Source organism: Lepisosteus platostomus, chromosome 2 (assembly GCF_059453375.1).
Source record: "Lepisosteus platostomus isolate fLepPlt1 chromosome 2, fLepPlt1.hap1, whole genome shotgun sequence".
NCBI classification, from domain to species: Eukaryota; Metazoa; Chordata; class Actinopteri; order Semionotiformes; family Lepisosteidae; genus Lepisosteus; species Lepisosteus platostomus.
In genome coordinates this window covers 71,833,807-71,854,843 of record NC_142612.1, presented here as the reverse complement: position 1 = coordinate 71,854,843, position 21,037 = coordinate 71,833,807, and the positions used below count along the sequence as shown (strand labels likewise).

At 39.1% G+C, this 21,037-nt stretch overlaps 1 protein-coding gene across 3 annotated transcripts in view; it reads left to right on the top strand.

Moving 5' to 3' along the window:
- Positions 1-20,215, top strand: part of atp13a3 (ATPase 13A3) — a 56,543-nt gene extending 36,328 nt beyond the window's left edge. Inside the window, exons 13-35 of one of the 3 annotated variants that reach the window (XR_015929516.1) lie at positions 229-386; positions 838-1,026; positions 1,407-1,468; positions 1,986-2,136; positions 2,508-2,624; positions 3,153-3,170; positions 3,270-3,423; positions 3,786-3,906; positions 4,285-4,409; positions 5,487-5,662; positions 6,192-6,320; positions 6,799-6,878; positions 7,151-7,193; positions 7,478-7,587; positions 8,069-8,165; positions 8,744-8,816; positions 9,262-9,439; positions 9,820-10,013; positions 10,151-10,239; positions 10,920-11,000; positions 13,417-13,509; positions 14,819-18,517; positions 18,569-20,215. Coding sequence is in view for 2 of the 3 variants with exons in the window: in XM_088616697.1 (XP_088472823.1) it covers positions 229-386; positions 838-1,026; positions 1,407-1,468; positions 1,986-2,136; positions 2,508-2,624; positions 3,153-3,170; positions 3,270-3,423; positions 3,786-3,906; positions 4,285-4,409; positions 5,487-5,662; positions 6,192-6,320; positions 6,799-6,878; positions 7,151-7,193; positions 7,478-7,587; positions 8,069-8,165; positions 8,744-8,816; positions 9,262-9,439; positions 9,820-10,013; positions 10,151-10,239; positions 10,920-11,000; positions 13,417-13,509; positions 14,819-15,019 (2,639 nt within the window). In the remaining variant the exon portion in view is untranslated. Of the gene's footprint in view, positions 1-228; positions 387-837; positions 1,027-1,406; positions 1,469-1,985; positions 2,137-2,507; positions 2,625-3,152; positions 3,171-3,269; positions 3,424-3,785; positions 3,907-4,284; positions 4,410-5,486; positions 5,663-6,191; positions 6,321-6,798; positions 6,879-7,150; positions 7,194-7,477; positions 7,588-8,068; positions 8,166-8,743; positions 8,817-9,261; positions 9,440-9,819; positions 10,014-10,150; positions 10,240-10,919; positions 11,001-13,416; positions 13,510-14,818 lie in introns of all 3 variants that reach the window. The other 2 variants (XM_088616697.1, XM_088616698.1) reach the window with 2 other exon arrangements.
- The last annotated feature ends 822 nt before the right edge of the window (positions 20,216-21,037 follow it).

Below are 21,037 nucleotides of genomic sequence, written 5' to 3'. Positions count from 1 at the left end.
TTTGTTTGTTTTCTTTTGGCAAACGTGTGGCGGCAGTTCACAAAGCTACAGTTTAATTGTCCTATAAGTGTGCGTTATTGAAAGGATGAGCTTTGCTTCACCACTCAAGTGCCCTCAGACAAAGCTGGCTTTCAATGGTCAGAAAAAGAACAGTGCACACAAATTGCACGCAAAGCCTTTTTTTTTCTGTGAGTGCTATTTGCTTATTTTTGCCCTGTGATCCCTCAGGCTTTAACACTGCAAAAGGGCAGTTGGTGCGCTCAATCCTGTACCCAAAGCCAACCGATTTTAAGCTGTACCGCGACGCCTACCTCTTCCTGCTGTGCCTGGTTGGTGTGGCTGGAATCGGCTTCATCTACTCCATCGTCCTCAGCATCATGCACAAGGTAGCGAGCACCCTTTTGACTATGGCTGAAGCATGGGGTTTCTAAAACATCTTACAGCCTTGATAGCATTATCATGTTTGTTGGTTTTCTCAAGGATCTTAAAACTCACTAGAATATTTTAATTCAATCCCAAACTAAAACATATTGCTGAGAGTATTTTAACGTGTCTTAATTTGACAGCACGTGTCAAGTTTTAAATTGCACCGTTCTTGTATATGGTGGAGTAGCAGGTGGCACCACTGTTGCAGGTGCAGTTTCACCTGTATAAAGGAAACAATACTCAGTCCTATTTGTTTGTAATTTTTTGCTCTTCCCCTCACAGTTTAATATTGGTCACAATTGTATTAATTGCACATTGCAAAAGAGAAGATGGATCGTAAAGAAAAACTGAAGATCTGGGACCCACATTTACACTCAATTGCGAATATCTGTAATGTCTTCTGTCCTTCAGGTTCCAGCCAAATACATCATCATCGAGTCCCTGGACATCATCACCATCACTGTGCCCCCCGCCCTTCCGGCTGCCATGACTGCTGGGATTGTCTATGCGCAGCGCCGCCTCAAGCACATTGGCATCTTCTGCATCAGCCCCCAGAGGATCAACATCTGTGGGCAGCTGAATCTCGTCTGCTTCGACAAGGTCTGCAGGCACCGCGCTCGCTTGCCCGCCGATCGCCCGCATACTCATGCTGCTGGCCTATAAAGGCCGCCGTACCTCACTCAGGCTGGGGCTGAAGGAACCCAGTAGTGAATGAAGAGGGTCTGCTTCTCTGTTTTAAAGAGCTGTGTTTTTTGGGGGGGACGAAACGCAGTTCTTCCTGATGTAAATATGAATGCAGATATAAAAGTAGTCAGTTATTACTTCTGAGAAAAAACTATGTTTTCCAAAATCCTAAAGATTTGTTGTATTTTATGTTCTGTTAATTAGCCGGGAAGATTTACCTTTTTGATTCTTCTGTTTTGCCCTGAGTTTGTAGACTTTTTGCAGAACTTGAAAGTATGTTTTCCTTCTCTGCACAGACCGGCACACTAACTGAAGATGGATTAGATCTCTGGGGCATCCAAAGGGTGGAGAGTGGAAGGTATAACAGCCTGTGTACACATACAGTTCACTTCTTTGCTGCTTAGTTTATATGATACACACAGATGTGTGTCAGTACATAATGTATGTGTAGCCACAGCTGTGGGCATAATGATAGGAAATCACTTAAGGCACTTAAAAACTTTTGAGGTTTATTACATATCCAGGTCTTCCTAGTGCGTTCTCATTTGGTTTTAATCCTAAATTAAATGCTCTTATTTGGACAATAAAATTACACTTATTTGGGCACTGAGTTTGATTCCTGTGAATCCATTTTGAACGGTAGTAACATAAAGTCTGTTTATGGAGCAGAGAACTGATGGACAAAAAGCATTTTATGTGTTGGGATAGAATAAACTATGGTTCAGTGTGTTCAGTCAGATCTTCTTACTTTTATCAGAAATGCTGCTTTTTGTTTAAAATGATTGTAAACTGTCTCTTACATGTATGACAACCATAAACAGTCTCTGTGCACTGTATCCCCTTGACTAAACTCTCCTCTGTGGCCTCACCTTTAGGTTTCTCTTGTCCGAAGAAAATGCCTACAAGGAAGCCCTGGTCAAGTCTCACTTTGTGGCCTGCATGGCGACCTGTCACTCCCTCACCAAGATCGAGGGAGTGCTCTCCGGAGATCCACTCGACCTCAAGATGTTTGAGGCAACTGGTTGGGTGAGCTGAGATTGTGTTCACAATCTCCACTTTCGATCGGCGAGCATGTCTGTACTGGCTGCATTTGTGTTTTCTTAACCGGTTCTTCAGTTCAAAGAAGCGAGGGAGTGGGAGTCTATCCTGGCAAGCAACAGGCGCAAGGCAGGGTACAGCCTGGATGGGACTCCACTCCACACTGCCACAAACTGATTAACCTGTCAGCATGCCTTTGGACTGTGGGAAGAAACTAGAGCACCCAGAGGAAAGCCAGGAGAGCACAGGGATAAAACATACACACTCCACACAGATAGAACCCCAGGTCCGGAGTTGAACGGGGGTCGGCAATTCTAAGCACTGTCCAACTTACTCTGAATCCTCTCTTCCCAATCCAGATTCTGGAGGAAGCCACAGAAGAGGAGACGGCGCTGCACAACCGCATCATGCCCACTGTCGTTCGGCCACCTAAGCAGCTGCTTCCTGAGCCTCTGGTTTCCACAGAGCAGGATATGGTATGCTTAACACACGCCTGTTCACGAACCACATTCTTGGCAAACATGCCAGAATTCACTGTGCACCAAATTCGCTTTTGCAGCCAAAGTACATTTCACAGATAGCCGTTAAATATGGCCTGAGGTCTTAATTTGCAAAAACTAAGAAAGAGCACCTCCCTGTCTTGAATATTCTACATTTTGCCCTCAGGTTAGTTCACATTGTTTCTTGGCACAGGATTACCAGCTGACATAGCTGTGCTTTTCCTTCACATATTCATGCTGCCCCCTTGTGTATGAAAGACAATTTAGGACGTGATCAAAATACAGTAGACTCATCAGACATAGAAAAAGCACACCGTAATCATATGAGTGTTCCCTTTTTCTTCTCTGTACATCATCTTTTATCCGTCTTTATTTTACTTTTTACTGTTCGCTACAATCCAGAAATTGGATTGACTATTTTGAGCCTTTTCTAACAAGTGTTTTTTTTTTTTTTTTTTTACACTGTACTGTATTTAACCAAATTTTTACTACTTTGTCTTACAGGAACTGTATGAACTTCCAGTAAGTTGTTTTATTATTCCCTTTTTTCTTTTTCCGTAACTTCTTCCCTGAATGAGAATTGCTAAGAGAGCTGCGTCTCGTCTCCCCCTCCTCTTGCAGCCGTCCTATGAAATTGGAATTGTGCGCCAGTTCCCCTTCTCCTCGGCCCTGCAGAGGATGAGCGTGGTGGTCAGGCTCTTGGGCGAGAAACGAATGGACGCCTATCTGAAGGGGGCCCCTGAGGTCATTGCTAGCCTTTGCAAAATGGAAACCGGTACGAGGTCGCGGTCTTTGTTCTCTCTGTGAAGCCTTGAGGCTTGTTTTTGGCTACAAATGCAGGAATATAGAGAAAGATTTCTGTTAAGCAACTCAAGGCTGTACTACGAGTTCTTTTTCTTGTGGTATTGTTGCTCAGTTGATGTGTACAGTTCACATTAGTGGAGTTCAGTTGACAGGTTTTGATTAGTCTTCAGCCTTATGATCAGAAGATTCCACATTGTTTTACCCGTCTTCATGGAACAAGTTAATTCACTTCTTCCAGCATGTACGTTTTATGTATTATTACTTGTTCCTACACACGGAAAAAACAACCCGTGCACATGTGATTACAGTTTTTTTTCGTAAATTCCCTTGCAGTGCCCGAGAACTTTTCTGACGTTCTGGAGGGCTATACCAAGCAGGGGTTCCGTGTGATTGCCCTGGCTCACCGAAAGCTTGAGTCCAAACTCACATGGCACAAAGTGCAGAACATCAACAGGTACAGTACATTAAACCCTTTGTTTGTTGTGAAGCTGCTTGTGTGCATTTAAAATATAGACTCCAACCACTTGTAAGGAAAAGTGTTCAAACATTTGTTTAGAAAACTAAACTATTATTTTTGTTTTCCTTTTACTTGTATTTTCAAGATATAGTTGGATAATTTGATACATTGTTTTTGTGTCACACAATATCACACCCTTTTGCATAGTTCACTTATTCCTCAGTACTAAAGATGTTTTTTTTTTGTATTTCAACCTTAGACTTAACTTCTTCCTGGGAAGCTGGGAACATTTCTGCATGATTTATTTGTTGCCTCTATATTTTCTTTTTTTCACGAGTGTAGATATATATTTTTTTATTCTTCTGCCTTTCTCAGGGATGCCATTGAAGTGAATATGGAGTTCCTGGGGATGATCGTTATGCAGAATAAACTGAAAGCTGAGACTCCAGGCGTTCTAGAAGACCTTCGCAGTGCTAACATACGCACTGTAATGGTCACAGGTGAGGAATCCTTTGCAAAAACTGCTGTACACCCAGTCCTCCTTATTCATGTGGGGAATAGTAACTGAACTGCCCATGGATAATGGGAAAAATCCATACACTGAGATAAAGAGATACCCATTGATATACTAAATAGTTACCCCATATAAATCAACATAAATGCGCCAGCTAACAAAAGGTGAACCTGATGGTGATAATGGGGACGTTGATGATGACATTTTGGAGGTAGTATTTCATGTCAGCAGTTCACAGCTTGCACTGGTCATTTGAAGGTCAAATCTGGACATTTGACTAAATATTGAACAATTAATCACACTTTTTATGTCATTTTATGTAGCCATCTTTAATTGTAGGCAAAACAAATCTGTGTACAAACAAAAATATCAGAAATAAATTGAAAATTAAGAGAAATAAAATTTTCTCTTTGGTTTAGAGATAAATTAAACGTTTTATTGGCAGAGACTGATATCAGATTGCTGTAGAGAGAAGCTTGTTAGATATTGACATTGGATATGTTCTTTCTAAGCGATATAAATGAAGAGATGGGTCTAACTTGTGTAAATGATTTAATTATAAAAATATTGCTAGTTAATTTACTTCATCTTTGAAAATGTAAAATTATGCAAAATATTATCTTTCAAGCCCTATTATACATTTTGTCATTTAAATTGTGTATTGTGTCTTACAGTGCTACCATTTATTATTGGTAACAGGAGTAGTTGAAAGTGGTATTAATTGACAAAACTGGAATAGAGTAGGGAAAGAAACTAGAAATCCTTCAAACTGATTTTTCTCAACCATGCTAACCTTAGCACACTCATCTTCAACTTTAGTTGTTGAAAACACTGCAGTGTATCTCTGGCTTTACTACATTTTTAAAGCCTCAATGTCCTTTCGGGGATTACCGCGGTTGGCAAATTGATTAAAACAGGTTGGTTTCTGTGGAGAACGTCGTCTCTCCCTGTCCCCAAAACAGTCATTTCTAGCTGGCAAATGCAGATCAGCTAATATCGCTGTTAATTATTAATCGACTCCGTTTGTTGGGTGCAGCTGTGTTACAAAATCCTGTTTCCGCAGGTGACAACATGCTGACTGCTATATCAGTGGCACGTGACTGTGGGATGATCCTGCCACAGGACCGCGTCATCATTGCGGATGCACTACCTCCAAAAGATGGCCAGGCGGCCAAGATTAACTGGCACTATGCAGACTTCCCCACCAAGCTTGCCAGTGCACCAGCTGCCCACCCAGATGTGAGTGTCTACTGACTGCCAGTCAGCCTGTTGTACCTTCTTTTGGTGGGGGGCTGGATGACACCAGCATCAGAAATACTTTAATGACAGTTCTCAGTGCATCTCTCTCTGCTCATAATTGAGCAATTGTCACCGACCGCGTAGGAACCAGTGATACACCCAGTGTACGAAAACGTGAATCTTGTATAAAATTTAAATGTACAGTTCTGAATTGTGAAAGTACATAGTACATTAAACTGGAATGCAGAAATTGAAATATTAGCTTTTGAGAACTGTAAATGTAAAGTGTTGCTGAAGATTCTGACATTGAAAGGTAACTTGAAATAGTGAAGAATGGATGTTAGATTGTATATACATAAGCACAGTCTTTCTTCAGTTTCAGATTTACAGGTCCACAGCATTAAAAACATGTATATACAGCTTTTGTCACAAGAGTAGTTATGGCTACTAGTTCCTGCTCAATCTGTACGTGATTGCTGTTGCATAGTTGTGCTTTCGGACCAGATAAACCTGCTTGTGAAACTTGCAGGAAATTCAGATAAAACTGGATGATGGCAGCCCTGAGGACGAGCTCAACCATGTGGAACATTATCACTTTGCCATGAGTGGGAAGTCCTTCGCTGTAATAACAGAGCACTTTCAAGACCTCCTCCAGAAGGTGGGCCTTGTTCACTTTCCCACAGGTCTCCGCTAAGAATACTAGAATATTAGAATACTAATACACCTTTCAAACTTCATTTTATCACCTATACACATTGCCCTACTTCAACATTAACTTGCAGTGACAGTGTTCTAAGTACTTTTGCTTTGGACTTATTTTATGTCGTATTTTTTATTTGAAGAACAAAACTTACATTTCACAGTGAGTTGTGAATTCGATTCAGATTTTTGAAAAGAATGTGGCTGTGGCTCCAGATGTCGGAGCCCGATTCTCTTGTGAAGTCCTGACTTCAGTGAATCCCTGACCTTAAACTTTAGTAAAACATGAACTTGCTGCTAATCCCTATCACCTTGCTTTGAGACAGGCCTCTCTATCCAAAGTATGACCTGACTGGATTTTTGTTTTTCAACAGTTTATCAATAAGAGAAAACACAACTGAAAACGGTATGTCTCTCCCCTGTGTTTTTTTTTTAAGCTGGTACTACATGGCACGGTTTTTGCTAGAATGGCACCCGATCAGAAGACGCAGCTGGTGGAAGCGCTCCAGAGTGTGGAGTGAGTACACTGCCTCAGTACACTCATGTAATTGCCTGTGTGAGTCAGCCTAGTTCCCTCTGCCGAAAGTAATAATCCTCTAACTGCTAGTTCTTCCACTACTAGTGACATATGCTGCTGTTTGGTATTGGTCATTGAAGTAAAGGATATTATGTAGAATAAAGATAGTTATGACTGGTTTCTGCCAGTCATTTAGCTTTAATTGCCACATCCGCTGTACGTTTCACTGCATAAAGGCATTGTTGTGATTCAGTTCTGTGTTTATTTTTCAGTTATTACGTGGGGATGTGCGGAGATGGCGCAAATGACTGTGGCGTAAGTACTTCCCAGAGCTGCTGTGCCATTTCATTGCTGTGCACTGTCAGGTTCAGCAAACACATTAAACAGAATATTGAATAACTGCCTTCTAGTCTTGTTTCCCCTGCCGTTCTATAAATCTCTGGCTAGAAAAACAGCATCAACCTGAGAAAAAAGGCTGGGCGAGTCCATTCTCTCGTGGGGCGGCCCAGCAGTCTGCTGTATTCTAACATCTGTAATAATGTTATACTCCCTGATCCTCAGAGCAACTGTAATCAAGTGTTGCCCTTTCTCCCTCCCAGGCATTGAAGAGAGCTCACAGTGGGATCTCCCTGTCTGAACTCGAGGCCTCAGTGGCCTCCCCTTTCACCTCCAAGACGCCCAACATTTCCTGCGTGCCCAGCCTTATCAGGTAAGTGGGTTCACAGGTTTCACAGCTGCCTTCAGTTTAGCGGGGGGAGATTAAAGATTTGTCACTTTCATACATTTCCTGTGTATGAGTGCTGATGGTACAACATGTCTGATCAAGTCTGCTGTGTGGACACTGTCCTACTAACAATGTCAATGTACCAGGAATCAGAGCAAATAGCATTTCCAAATAAGCTAATTTCCATTCCAATTTCCAATAAGCTACTGGATTTCTGCAAAAGTAATGACTGTTTTGTTGAGTGCCTCTATGTAAATTAGTAACTGATCAGATAACCCTATAGGAATGTATCCCCAAGTACATTTTAATGTTATCATAATTTTCCTCTAGTTTCTGAGACTGTATATTTATCACCAACATTGACAGTTCTGCTGTTGGCCAATAGGGGGCAGTGCTGTTCACCAAATTTGATGTAACCAGAGATGAGCTTCCCTGTTGTCAGTGCGGGTTTGATATGTCCTTTCAGGGAAGGCCGTGCAGCTCTGATTACCTCTTTCTGCGTGTTCAAGTTCATGGCTCTGTACAGCATCATCCAATACATCAGTGTCACCCTGCTTTACTCAGTGAGTACCTCTCCCACTCCTTTTCCAATTGGCCCTTTAATGAGAAGACTGTTCTAAACTGAGGAGCGGGTGTCTGGACCAGCCTGGTATGTGACGTCAGAAATGTAAAGAGTGATTAATTTGCTGTCCACGTGTGTTAGGATATATAGCCCCACTCCCACTCCTGTTCATCTTCTGCCTTCTAGAAATTGCTCAGTTGTGTTTGAATGGACGTCTTTATGGAAGAGGCCTGTACTGACTTCCCGCTGTAAAAACAGGAATGTGGCTGGCAACAGCCATTTTTTTCACCTGATATCTTTATTGAGTAAAAAACATTTTGGATGATTAATTTTGATTTGGATGATTGTGAAGTTAACATTGTGAAGCTACTAAATTTTGCATAAAGTTGTGATCTTATCTTATGTAATATTTAACATCATACTCTCTGCATTATATTCTTTTCACAAATTAGTGTACCATATTTAACAAGCAATAAGGAAACTGATTTATTTTTAGTGTGGTGTGGGTAAAGAATGTTTGGTAGAGGAATATAAAAATATGCACATAGAATTATACTGAATGGCATTGTCTTCCTTTAGATTCTTAGCAACCTTGGAGACTTCCAGTTCCTCTTCATTGATGTAGCAATCATTCTTCTTATTGTGTTCACAAGTAAGTGCTAGAAAATGTATCGCATCCTAGTGCCATAACATTGTTCCAGATCTTTCTTTTCTCACCTCTGTCTCATCTTTATAGCGCTTAGGAGTGGGTGACTTCCTAGAATCTCCTCGTGCCCACTTCTGACTTCCACGAGTTTGTTATAGAATATGAAGAAAATGAATAAAGAACCTCTCCGTTTTTGTTTCTTGTAGGAACAAAATGTATGTTTTTTTATTTTCATAAAGTGCAAAACAAAACGGAATCTCAAATGTTACTATTCATTGCGTATATTGGATATATGAATATAAACTAGACAACTTGAAATGGTGGTAGTTGGACATTTTTTGCCTGTTTCCGAAAGTGTCAGTTTCACCATCGTATTTTCCTGTTTGCTTGCTCACTCACAGGCAGCAGCTGTCGGTAACTGTGGTTCTGTCCGTCTTGTCTTTCATTGCAGTGAGTTTAAACCCAGCCTGGACAGAGCTAGTGGCACGGAGGCCTCCTTCCGGTCTCATTTCCGGACCTCTGCTGTTTTCAGTACTCGCTCAAATCCTCATCTGCCTGGGCTTCCAAACACTGGCGTTCCTGTGGGTGAAAAGCCAGCCTTGGTATGAGACGTGGGCACCAGAGTCGGAGTAAGTTTGCTGAGAGGGCATCCTGAGGGGGAGCTCAGCCTGTTGTAGGCTGGGGTCCTTTTCTGAATATTGTGAAAAGAAGTAATAAGAGAGACAGCAATTCCAAACGTCCCTGTGCCCCTGCAGAGCATAATGAATGAAAAACCACCATGGTAGCATCACAGATTCTTCTCACATTTCTTAAGATTTCTACCACTCCCGTTTATACATGCCAGTCAGGTCTTACAACTAATTAATTCTGATTTTATTGGGACAAACTGTAAAATAATAGTCCAGCACAGATGCATGGTTAGTGGTGTCCTGACTTGATTCTGCAAAAGTGTATTCAAGCTTGGTTTTCCATATCCAGGTGGATATCTCTCTTTTTCTTCTATGCACAGTGCTTGTAATATGTCCATGTTCACAACTGAGAACATCACCCATGGTCATAACAAAACGGACCAGGAGGAGGATGACCACAACATCAAAAACTACGAGAACACTACCCTCTTCTTTGTGTCATCCTTCCAGTACCTCACTGTGGCCATCGTGTTCTCCAAAGGGAAGCCATTTAGGCAGCCAAGCTACAAAAACTGTAAGTGTTAACGTAACTCAAGAGTAATGCTTAAAATAATATTAAAAGGCTCAAATCTCGATTAACTTAATGGTATCCAATTCATAATAACAAATGCATTTGTTTTGATTGTTTCGTATTTCTGCTTTTCATTTCAGGGCCTTTTGTACTGTCAGCATTCAGTCTTTATGCCTTCCTGCTCTTCATACTGTTTTATCCTATACAAGCTATCGATGACTTCCTGGAGGCAAGTGCAATAAACCTCACATTTGATTTTATTTTTTCTAAACAAGGATTACTTTCTGTTTGGTCAAACGGGTGCCAATTTGGACACTTATCAGTGTAGCGCAGAAATATCTCTAGATTTCCAGTATTTGACTGTATTAATTAGTATTAAATACAGTATCACCCCTAACCCTGCTTCGATTCTGAAAGACTGCAGCGACTGTGACTATTTAGATGTTCAGAACTGTAGGAATCGTTCACTTTAGTACAGATTAGTAACATATATGTACCATTCTCAAGCTAATTGTACGTAGCACAATTGGGGGTAAATGTCTATACACTTACCTGTCTTTTCAGTACAAGTACCAAATACCATGAATGCATGATATGTTTAAATGTATAAAACCTGTTTCCATGTAGGTCATGTAGGTTGCACTTATACACAATTATATGATATAACCAGAGTTTGAAGTAAAAAACAAAAAATTCTGTCAGCAGCCTTAGTGATTTTGTCTTGAGTGTTGTCATGCTTTGCGTCATAATCTTAGTTGATAGATATTTTACACAACAGGTGTTTGGCTAGGAGAAAGCAATGGAGAAAAGCACCAGAAAAGGAAGGATAATAATGGAATACAATGTCTGTCTCTGAAGTGCCTTGTGCATGCTTTTAAATGTTTGTTTCTGTATGACTTTTTTCTGCAGATTGTGTGTGTTCCATACAAGTGGCGCATCACAATGCTCTTCATAATTATAGTGAACTCTGCAGTGTCTGCTCTGGTGGAGGTAAGCTGCAGAAGTGTGCACATCTGCCCCTGACTTGATGATTTACTTGATCTCAGTCCTCTTCTAGCAGGAAAGCTGCAGCATATTGACTAAGTCATCTGTGTGAAATGTCAATTTCTACTGGAGCGTTAATGTGACAATATTAAAACGGGGAGGAGGAATTAAGTAACACTACAGTGTAGAGTGCTGTCATTATTCTGAAAATACAATTAGAGCTTTTACAGTAAAAACTCTTTGGCCTACAGCAAATTGGCAATTAAAACCAGACAGCTACTTAATCTTGTATTAGCCTCATACAGGTGTAAAGTCAGATTAAAAACTCATCATAGTAGCCATTCTCTACCCTTTAAGTGATGAAAACAGGTATGAATATTTGTTACAGTTGATAGTTGATCTGATTTAGGTGCTTTCCAAATTGCAGAGTGTGTGTTGGAGCATTGCAGATACTGAACAGTAATTTTAAGATAATATGCAAAGAAATAGTCTTTGACAGTGAACTCTGATGCATCTTAGAGTGTTTTCTTCGAACTAGAGGTTGCAGGAGATGCAGACGCCTCTTATCTGTTTGACGTGGATTTTAAAGAACAAAACAACAAAATACAACAAATATAAAAACGGGAGCTTGCATATAAACTGGAAGAGAAGAAGAAGTTGGGAGGGATTAATTTCTGGAATTTATGGAAGCCTGTTAGCGCCACAGAGAAAACAAAATGTGTTTAAATTTGATAACATTCCATTTAAGCACGATAATCATTGCTTAAATAATACTGCCGCAATGTATTAATATATTGCAATATATGAAATATTTCCCAATGCAAAGTTCCATTTTCATTAACAAAAAAAAAGTCACTTTCCCATTTGTGCACATTAATTAGTATAAAGGAGCACTTACAATGTCTTTTGTATATATCAAGTATAACACCCTGTCGTATAGCATTGCTGGGTTAATTTTCATGTAGATAGGTTTTTGTCTTGTCTTTAAACAACGAACAGAATACATTAACAGTGACTTAACAGTAAAACCTATACCTGCTGTTGGCTTGCAGTCTTTCTATAAACACCAAAAGCTTTCAGCCTATGCTTATTTCGAATACACATGAATTTGGGTTTACACAGCAAACGACACGAAATCTGTCACGTGGAAGGAGTAGAAACTTAAGGTATAACAGTTTGCACAGACATAAATGTAATGGAATAGCGGGATGCATGCCACCCTCAAAATCCCAAAACAATTCCTAGATGCCACACAAGTGGCTGCCATAGCAAACAGCATAATGTGTTTATACTTAGAGTCCCGCTGGTGATGATGTGTTGGCAGCAGTATCTTGTTTAAACACTTTTTTTTCCCTGTGGGCCCTAATAGGCTTCTGTAGCAATGAATCGAAGTAAAAATATTTTATAGCTCCATATTGGTTTTAATATCTGTGTGCCCACAGCTTTCTCCACGTCTAAATGTTCTACTTCAGTAGCATGAGGTTGATATTGTAGCTGGCAGCAGGGGATTCCTTTCACAACCTCCGCGATCGCCAGACCTACAGTAGCTTCCTCTAGTGTCTGGTTCCCTCTGGTGTTTTGAACTAAAGGAGATTGCTTAGGTCAGAGTTAATTCAAGCAGTTTATTTCAGGAACAATTTCGGCTATCCCTATAGACATGAATTAATATAAGTACGATGGAGGTCGTTCTGGATGGTTATTGGTATGCCTTTTTTTACTTGTTTTTTTTTAGTTTGTTGTTCTGTTATTATTTTTTAATGTAACACAAATGTTATGGAATAGTGGTTTGGTAACCCAAAGGTGCATCACTGTGTTTCTGTCTTGGGCGTTTTCCCTTTGCTAATTGGAACTCAAACTTTTTCCTACAGCTCAACAATATTTATTTATTAAATTAGTGTGTAATTGCCTTTTGCTCTGAATAATTTTTAACCAGTATACAACATGCCACATGCATTTGAACCGTGTAACGGGAGCTTTGGAGAGAGTTGTTACTTGTTTTATTCATACAGTTTCTCAGCAAAGCTTCAGCCTTTTAACAAACTGCTTTGTTGTAGTTTAATAAATTCTGCACCGTAGACATCCTAACATAGTTTCTAACAAAATAAAAGCTTGTGCATCTTCCTGAAAGCATTCTTGAATGACTAATGAATTCACTGCAGAACCACGCCAGGAGAAGATACAGCAGTGAGAACAAATCATTCTGCTAATTGACCTTTGTAAAATAATCATACTAAATGTAGTATTTCGCAACTAATCGCTTTAGGGATTTTTTTCTATTTTTCCTTTTTGTTTTTAGTAACTTGAGAATTCTGACGTGAACTGAATTCACGAATCTTTGTTCATAAAAAAATAATCAAACAAACAAAAAAAACATGATTGGTAGCTCTTTTAATTCTTTCCTGCCCACTGCAATATTCCATAGACCTTCATCCTTGACATCGTCTTATGGAAGCTTGTGTTCAGCCGAGACAAGCAAGGCAGCTCTGGCATCACCTCTGCCTCACAGACACCACAGGTTGGGATCTGACGCTTTATTCACTGTCCCTTTCACTTCCTGGTGCCTTCCCCCTTCGCCATAGACTCTTAACATTTGCATGCCAAGCGATTTCTGTGATCTGCCTTCTTTGCATTCCAGCGTGGTGGGTCCCTGACACTCGGAGGGTGGGTGCTAGCAGTGGAATTTTCACTCCCTTCTTTTTAATACTTCATCATTGCACTAGGGTTGCTATGAGTCGCACACAGCTGCACGGGTCTTGAGGCTTTGTTACCTTACTTTTAGAAACTCCCGAAAGGCTTTGCATGCCTTGATTCAGGTATGTATTCTTTATAGCATTTCAGATGCTTACTATGCCGCTTCTGTTTCCAGAGCCAGGCGGTTGATTTTAACTCTTGAATTTTTTGCATGTCCATGAAATGGAGTTAAGCCACGAGTTAGATAAAACCGTATGTTGCAAAGACTCTAGTGATCTTCTAACGAAGCCTAAAGCATCGTTTTAATCAGTCAGAAGATGTCTTTGCAAAACAGTCAGTTCTGGATGCTGTAAGGCTGGCTTACAGTGTATCGCAAAGTGCAGCTCTTGTGGTGCTTTAAGAAAGGCTGACGTTTATGTCAAGAGTTAACTAGACGCATGGTATTTTCAAATCAGGCATTTTTTAGTAAAACAAAGATCGGTGAAAAATCAAGTTATCTGTAATAAGACTTGTTGATTCCTTACTAACCAGGGCCTTGTAGTTATAATTTTAAAAAAAAACGTTTATGGAATGAAACCCTTCTGAAAGTAAAAGTGCCTTGATGGGAGTGATTGTGACACACTTTCTGTATGTACACACACTGCGAAGAGCTCCAGGCTGAAAGAGTTCTGTAGTTAACGATGTGCTGATTGTGCATTACAGTATCAGGGCCTGCGCTAGCTGTACCACGTGTGTAGGGAGTGATGTGCATGTTGCTCCCTGGTTGTGCAGCACTGGTGTGGGCACATCGCCACTGATTAACAACAGGCCTACAGATCCCGTAGCCATGTCCAACACCTTTGATCTTTTTCACACATTAAAGCTGAGAACAAATGGGTCAGTAGATTTCAGCTAGTGCAAAAGTCCAAAGGCTGAACGAACTTCATTCATTTCCCCTGATTCTCTGAAGTGTAGTATGCATCTTGAATAGCTATAGAGGGTCACTCTCATATCATAAGACCATGTTTAGAAACTTGAAGGGGACGGGGGTGGGTGGGCAGGCTGTGAGCAGGAAGCAAAGCATTCTGTCCTCAGAATGGAAAAGAAAAGCAATTTGGCGTCATTTTCTTTTTTTTTTTTTATTTTCTCTGCAGATGGGAGTTGATCTGAGGGGCCCCAAAGTCCTGTCCTGGCTCTGCTGCGGAAAGCGCTGGGAACCGAAGGCCCGCTACATGCACCTCGCCCAGGAGCTGCTGGTTGACCCAGACTGGCCCCCGAAACCTAAGACCACAACAGAAGCCAAGTCTCACCCCAGCCCTGAAAACGGCTCTTGCCCAATCATTTCAGCTTCCTAGCACTTTTCCCCGTTCAGAAAAGGTGACCCAAAACTATATTAAGGGGAAGGTTATGTTTTAGTGGAAAAGGTCTCGATCAATAAAAGGTTGAATACTAGCAACAGGACAACAATCAGGCCCCTCATAACTGACCAGCGTTTTTTTCTGTTGTTTCTTAGGAACGGATCTGGTCTGTTCCTTCTTTCCTTCATTGCTGCTCAGTAACTCATACTGTAAAAATTATAGGAAAGGTTTCTAGACTGGGAACCACAGAATGTTCGCATCCGAAGCTGGTGGTGGTGGGGGGGTTATTTGTATGTCAGTCACCAGAACAATTGCTTATTTTCTTTGCGACGGCACTCTTTTAAGTCGAAACCTGAACAGCAGTTCACTTTAGATACAGCTGGTTTGAGTGAGACTGATTGTCTGCACTGAAAACACAGTGGAAAGTGAGCTTTTGAACATGGGTAATGCAAATAAAATGAAAATAAAATGGAATCCTGTGTGTATTTCATGCAAGGACGTGATCAGGGTGTTCCTGCCTTGCTCTAAAGGTATAGGATGCTGAAGCCTTAGAGTGACCATTAGCTGCTCCCCCCGCAAAGCAGTGAACTTTTTTTTATTCAGCAGTAGTCAGTCGGTCTTGTACAGATGATGCCAGGCTCTGGCATTTTGTTCTCACAATCTTCATTGCCTATTTTTTTAGCATTGCTTCCTGTGGAAGAACAATCAAGTATGATAATCATATAAGGCTAGGCATTATGAAATTCACAGTTGAAATGGACTCTTTTGAAGATCCAGGTTTACTTTTGTCAGATGTAGACAGAATCCCATCATGTTCAGCAAAGCTTCTAGTGGAGGAACTACCATACCTGTAGCCAGCAATAAGGATATAACAAGACCTGGATTGTGTATTTTTCTGATCACAATGAAGAATTAACCTAATTCTAATTAGTCAGCAGATTCCTAGTTTCACTATCTCCTTGAATTTATCTGTAGAGTTCAGTGGATTCTGTGATTGGTAAAGGTCTGCAGCTGACAGAGCACGCTGTTTATTTGTAAGACACTGTCAACAGGTTATAAACAGCTGAATTAGGCAGCCTAAACATATCTAAAATGTTCATTCTTTTTCACTGACTTGATATAACCCTTAATGTTTAAAAAAGAAAGCTTATTACAAATTGTAAAATGTATTTGACTCTTTTCACCTTTAGCTGTTGTGTTAAGCTCTTCAACAGCCTTTAGGTTATTATATATCGTGTCTGAATGGATAAAACAAAGTTCATGCTGCGATCAAAATAAAACTTTGGATCAGTTCTGAAATATAACTTTACCAAATATTGACTTTTGGACAGCATTTAGATTATAGTGTAAAATAAGAGAAAATGTATTATTTCTAAACTTTTGTACCTAATGTTCTCTTATTAAATAACTATTAGCACAAATTGAGCAGTATCACTAGAGGCATGTGCCTGTGAAACTCATGTTTTCAAAGTAGTAATTTAGTAATTCAATAAGATGCATTGAAATATTCCAGTCAAATCAATGTAAAGCCTACTAATTATTTAGTTTCTATGTAAATGCAATCTACTGTATTTTATGCAAGAATTAGTTTAACATAATTTGCATTTTTAATAGCCTGATATGGCTGAAGCCCAATATCTGTATATTTCTTGGATTATTAACTGAAGTTTGAATATTATTTCAAATAGATCTCATTCATGGACATACCATATGTAGCCAATGTGCAATCGATAGTGTGCACACTGTCTTTGGTTATAGTGGGGGGAAAAAAAGGTCAGGGTCCATATTCTTATTTCAAGTCAACAAATACAGGTGTACCACTGTATTGTGTACCACATATGTGGGTACTTGCAGTGATTTTAAAGGCTGTTTTTAGTTTGGGGGAAAAAGACTGCAGTTTGGTATCAAACTACATTTCCACAATATTATTTTTAGAAACAAAATCTGTCTAAGCTTGCCAACAAGCTTGATTACTGTTGTTTGAATTTACAATGCACATGCAGTGCCTGCAATCATAGGAGGAGTTGTTTCATCATTATTTTAACGTACGAAGTAAGGAAACATTTTTTTCTGGCAGTATTTGTGCAACCACACTACAGATCTCCAGAACATACTAAGACCTGATGTATGTGTATATCTGTCTGTCAGTAGATAAACTTCAGATGTGCCTTCAACAGCCAGAGTGGGGAATGCCACATATACAGTATAAATTAGCTCCGAGAGCTGTTTTAAGTATACAGGTCTGTGTATAAGGAATAATGTTCCTTAAAGTTGGACCCCCAAGTCCAATTCTTTGATTTTATCTTATTTGTACATGCATAAGGGACAAGAGTTGTTGTAATTGCTATTAAAATAATTACTGTAACTTTTATTTTCGTCAGTCATGTAGTTGAGTTACCTAATGCTTTTTTTCTGAGCCATTTCTGTAAGATTTGTTGTGACAAGTAATGCATATTTATCTTGTTTTCTTGCTTTTTTAAAAAGACCGTAAACCCTGTAATCTGGTCATTTCATTTTAGGAATCCTCTTGTACATATTTTAAAAAGTGAACAAGACGTATACAGTTAGAATTATACAGAACCCTTAGCTGCTTGCAAATTTTTCAGTCTTTTCTAACCATTGAGATTTCCTTACCTAATCTACTAATGCCCTTTCTTTGTAACAAGGAAAGGTGGAAAAATAAAAGATCTGTGAATTGATTTTCATCCAGTACTTAACCAGAGAGTTACAGGTCCATTGTCTCTCGTGTGGTCCTGCAGAAGGGAAAATTACGCTCTTTTCAGAAGTTTTCAGAAATGGGAAGATGGGGATTGTTCCAGTTTCATTTGTTTGAAAATGGAAATGTAGTCAAGAAACAAAACTTCTTTTTAACAGGGCAGTAGGTCAGTTATGGTAGAAGTGTTTAACCTTACGAATTACTTGAATGGAATATGTTCAATTATTTAACATTTCAACATACAGTTAAGAAATGTGGGCCAACAATTTCACCCCTGTATGTATATATATTATAAAAAGACATATAATATATATATATACATCCTGAAAAGTATTCTAGAATTTATCTTCTTGAGAGTTTTTCTTTTACATTAATGTACTTGTATATTTGTTTGGGAACTGGATGTACATTTATCTTTAAATTAAGTTAAAATCTAAATAATTGTATTACAATGAGTGAAAAAAAAAAGTATATTAAATGTTCCAGAGAGAAGACATTTTGTTTTAAATAAGGGCAAATATTTTGCATTTTTTTCTACTGTTGGTACTGTTTGGTTATATTATAATATAATTTTAGGATTGGGTATCTGCAGGTTTTGTGGTGTATGAATTTATAGAATGTGCTGTTTTTGTTTCTTGTAAATGTGTATGCTAGGAAGGATGTTTTAAATATTTTTGGATCTATAAGTAATGTCTTTTGCGCATATTGGACAGGATCTGGGTTCAAGGTGTACAAAACTGAGGAACAGTGAAACGGTTACGTGTAGCTTGTTAAAGGAGGTCTTATTTAGGAATTATGTATGTAATGTATTATTTAGGAATGCCCTCAAGCACTCCTAAATGTGTTGTGTTAACAAGGGGAAAAGGCTTGGAAGTACGAAGCTCAACATCTATTTCAGCATAGCAGATACAGAGCTATAGTCAAAAACATTTCCCAAATATTTTAAACAATTGCTTTGCATTTATACAAAATTGAAATGGGTCTCCAGATGATGGACACAGCTTCATTTTACATTTACCCTTTCAGTAGCACTGATCAGATATTTACAGTATGTTGTTTTGTGGCAGGAACATGAAACATCCGATTGTTGCTATACGTGGCAAATACTTAATGCCAGTGTCAACTTATCGTATGGATGGAAGTTTGCCTTCCGGCATGTAGGGGCAGAAACATCCTGTTGCTGTTTCTGTAACATTATTTTTTTACGGGACAGGGTTGTTAGCCTTGTGCCGACCTCCAACATGGACATGGGACACGAACCCACTACCTTGAGATTGAGTCTCATGCTGTAACAACACAGCTAGTCTGGGTCCCCCAATTTAGCATACATGTTAGTCTTAATTAATCTCTTTTTTTTTTCAAATTAAGAGTGACATTACTGCCCATTTTTCATTGCAATGATGATTATAGGGCTAGATAAGTGTTCCTATCATTTTTGAGATTATCCAAATTGTTAATTTTATTGCAATAGGGAGAGTATTTCTGAGCTTCGTGTTATGTGAATGTTAAAAGAAAACTGAGAAAAACTGAAAAGGTTAAAGGTTCACCTGATAATCTAGAAATGGATATATCCACGTTGTACCTGCCGTTGTGCAAAATTACTGTAGGTTTAGAAAATATTTTTAATTTCTTTAGCCCCTCTTCATGCAGTAGAACATGTGTAATGTAAATGATCAATTGTGAATCTCACTATTGTTCTATATGCAATGTGCTTCTTTTTGAAGGGATTTGTTGGGCAGCAAACAAAAATACAGAAAATCAGGTATAAATCCTGTCCTACATTGTGTGTTAACAAGGATTTCATTTGAACAGTTATATTTGGCAAGTGACCTGTTTTGCTAATCAAAAAGGATGTGAATTCTCAATAGTAAACAAAAGAAACTGAAAATGCTTAATGCTATAGTATAGACAAACCTTAGATTACATTTACAGATGCTATGCAGTTGTGAAAGTGTAATTCATGGGAAGTTGGATAACATGCAATATTTTTTAGTCTTCACTGCGCAATCATAAATATATACACTGATTAATATAATTCTTTATAAGGTACAGACATTCAAATCTGAGCTGTCAGTGTCTATCCTCTTTAAATGTCATTTTCTAAATAATGAAGATGTGTAAAGAAACATTTTAGGAAGAAATTTGACCAACGCTTAAGTTGTGGGGAATCAGGCCTTTGATGCAGCTTGTGGTTATGCCCTCAGGGAAATTATTGTATTTGTAACAAGACAGAACGGTAATTCACAAAAGTACAAATTTTACTATGTTTTGCCATGTGTGCTTTTTCCTTGTATACATTGTTACCCCCTGTGTTGTGTCATTCAGAAAAATGTACATAAATTCTAGATTTTTTCTACTCCTAATTTATTTGTATTTATTTTTGATTTGTAATACTTTTTTTTTTCCTGAGATGATTTCTAATTTTAAAAGCTTGATTTAATTTTTTTTCTCTTTGTAAATAAAAGTTATTTAAAGACTCCGGGTGTCATCAGATAGTTCATTTCATTTACATTCTTTAAATCGTGACCAGCTGTTCCTGATTGGTTTATTACGTAATGAGCTGTATATAACCATGACCCTGAAAGGGATACGTGTGTATTGGGAAGTGATATGATGTAAATCTGCATACACTTTATGTAAGTATGAAGTTCTGTTTCTGAGGTACAAGCTGGTCCTTAGTTTTCGCCATTATGAGTGTTCTTGCAGTTCGTCTGCTTTTTGACTTAGGGCTGAGTTGTGCAATATAAAAAAACAACATTTAAGGTTTTGCTCACAAAATGAGCGTTTTAAGGACTACCTCTCTGACGCAGAAAAGTGATTCCCTCTTTAGATCATCCAAACTTGTCTGTCCCCTGTTTTCATTATAGACATAACAGGAAGGGATGTATCTGAATCATGCAGGCACAAGAGCACATTGTGCTTAACTCTAATGAACAGCACAAAAGCTCTGCTGCGCTTTATCTCTTAAAACAGCACCACCGGATGAATCATTGATGAATAATGACAGAACAGTCCATCTGGGCAGCTTTCTCATTTGATAAAGGTTATCCAGACATGAGCAGCAGCAGCAGCATTACTAGCTATTCTGGTAAGCACTTCATTGCTCTATATAAAACCCGCCCCACAGCAGTGACTGGGTCAGTGGCGTGGGCTTTGAAAATTACCCTGTTTTTATGATGCAGATTGTCAAAATATAAGAAAAAAATATGAACCGGTCAAAACAAAAGCAACTGGAAGTAATGTCATTCTGTGCTGAGGAAAGCTGGTCGCCTTCACCCTTCATAAATATGGAACACCAG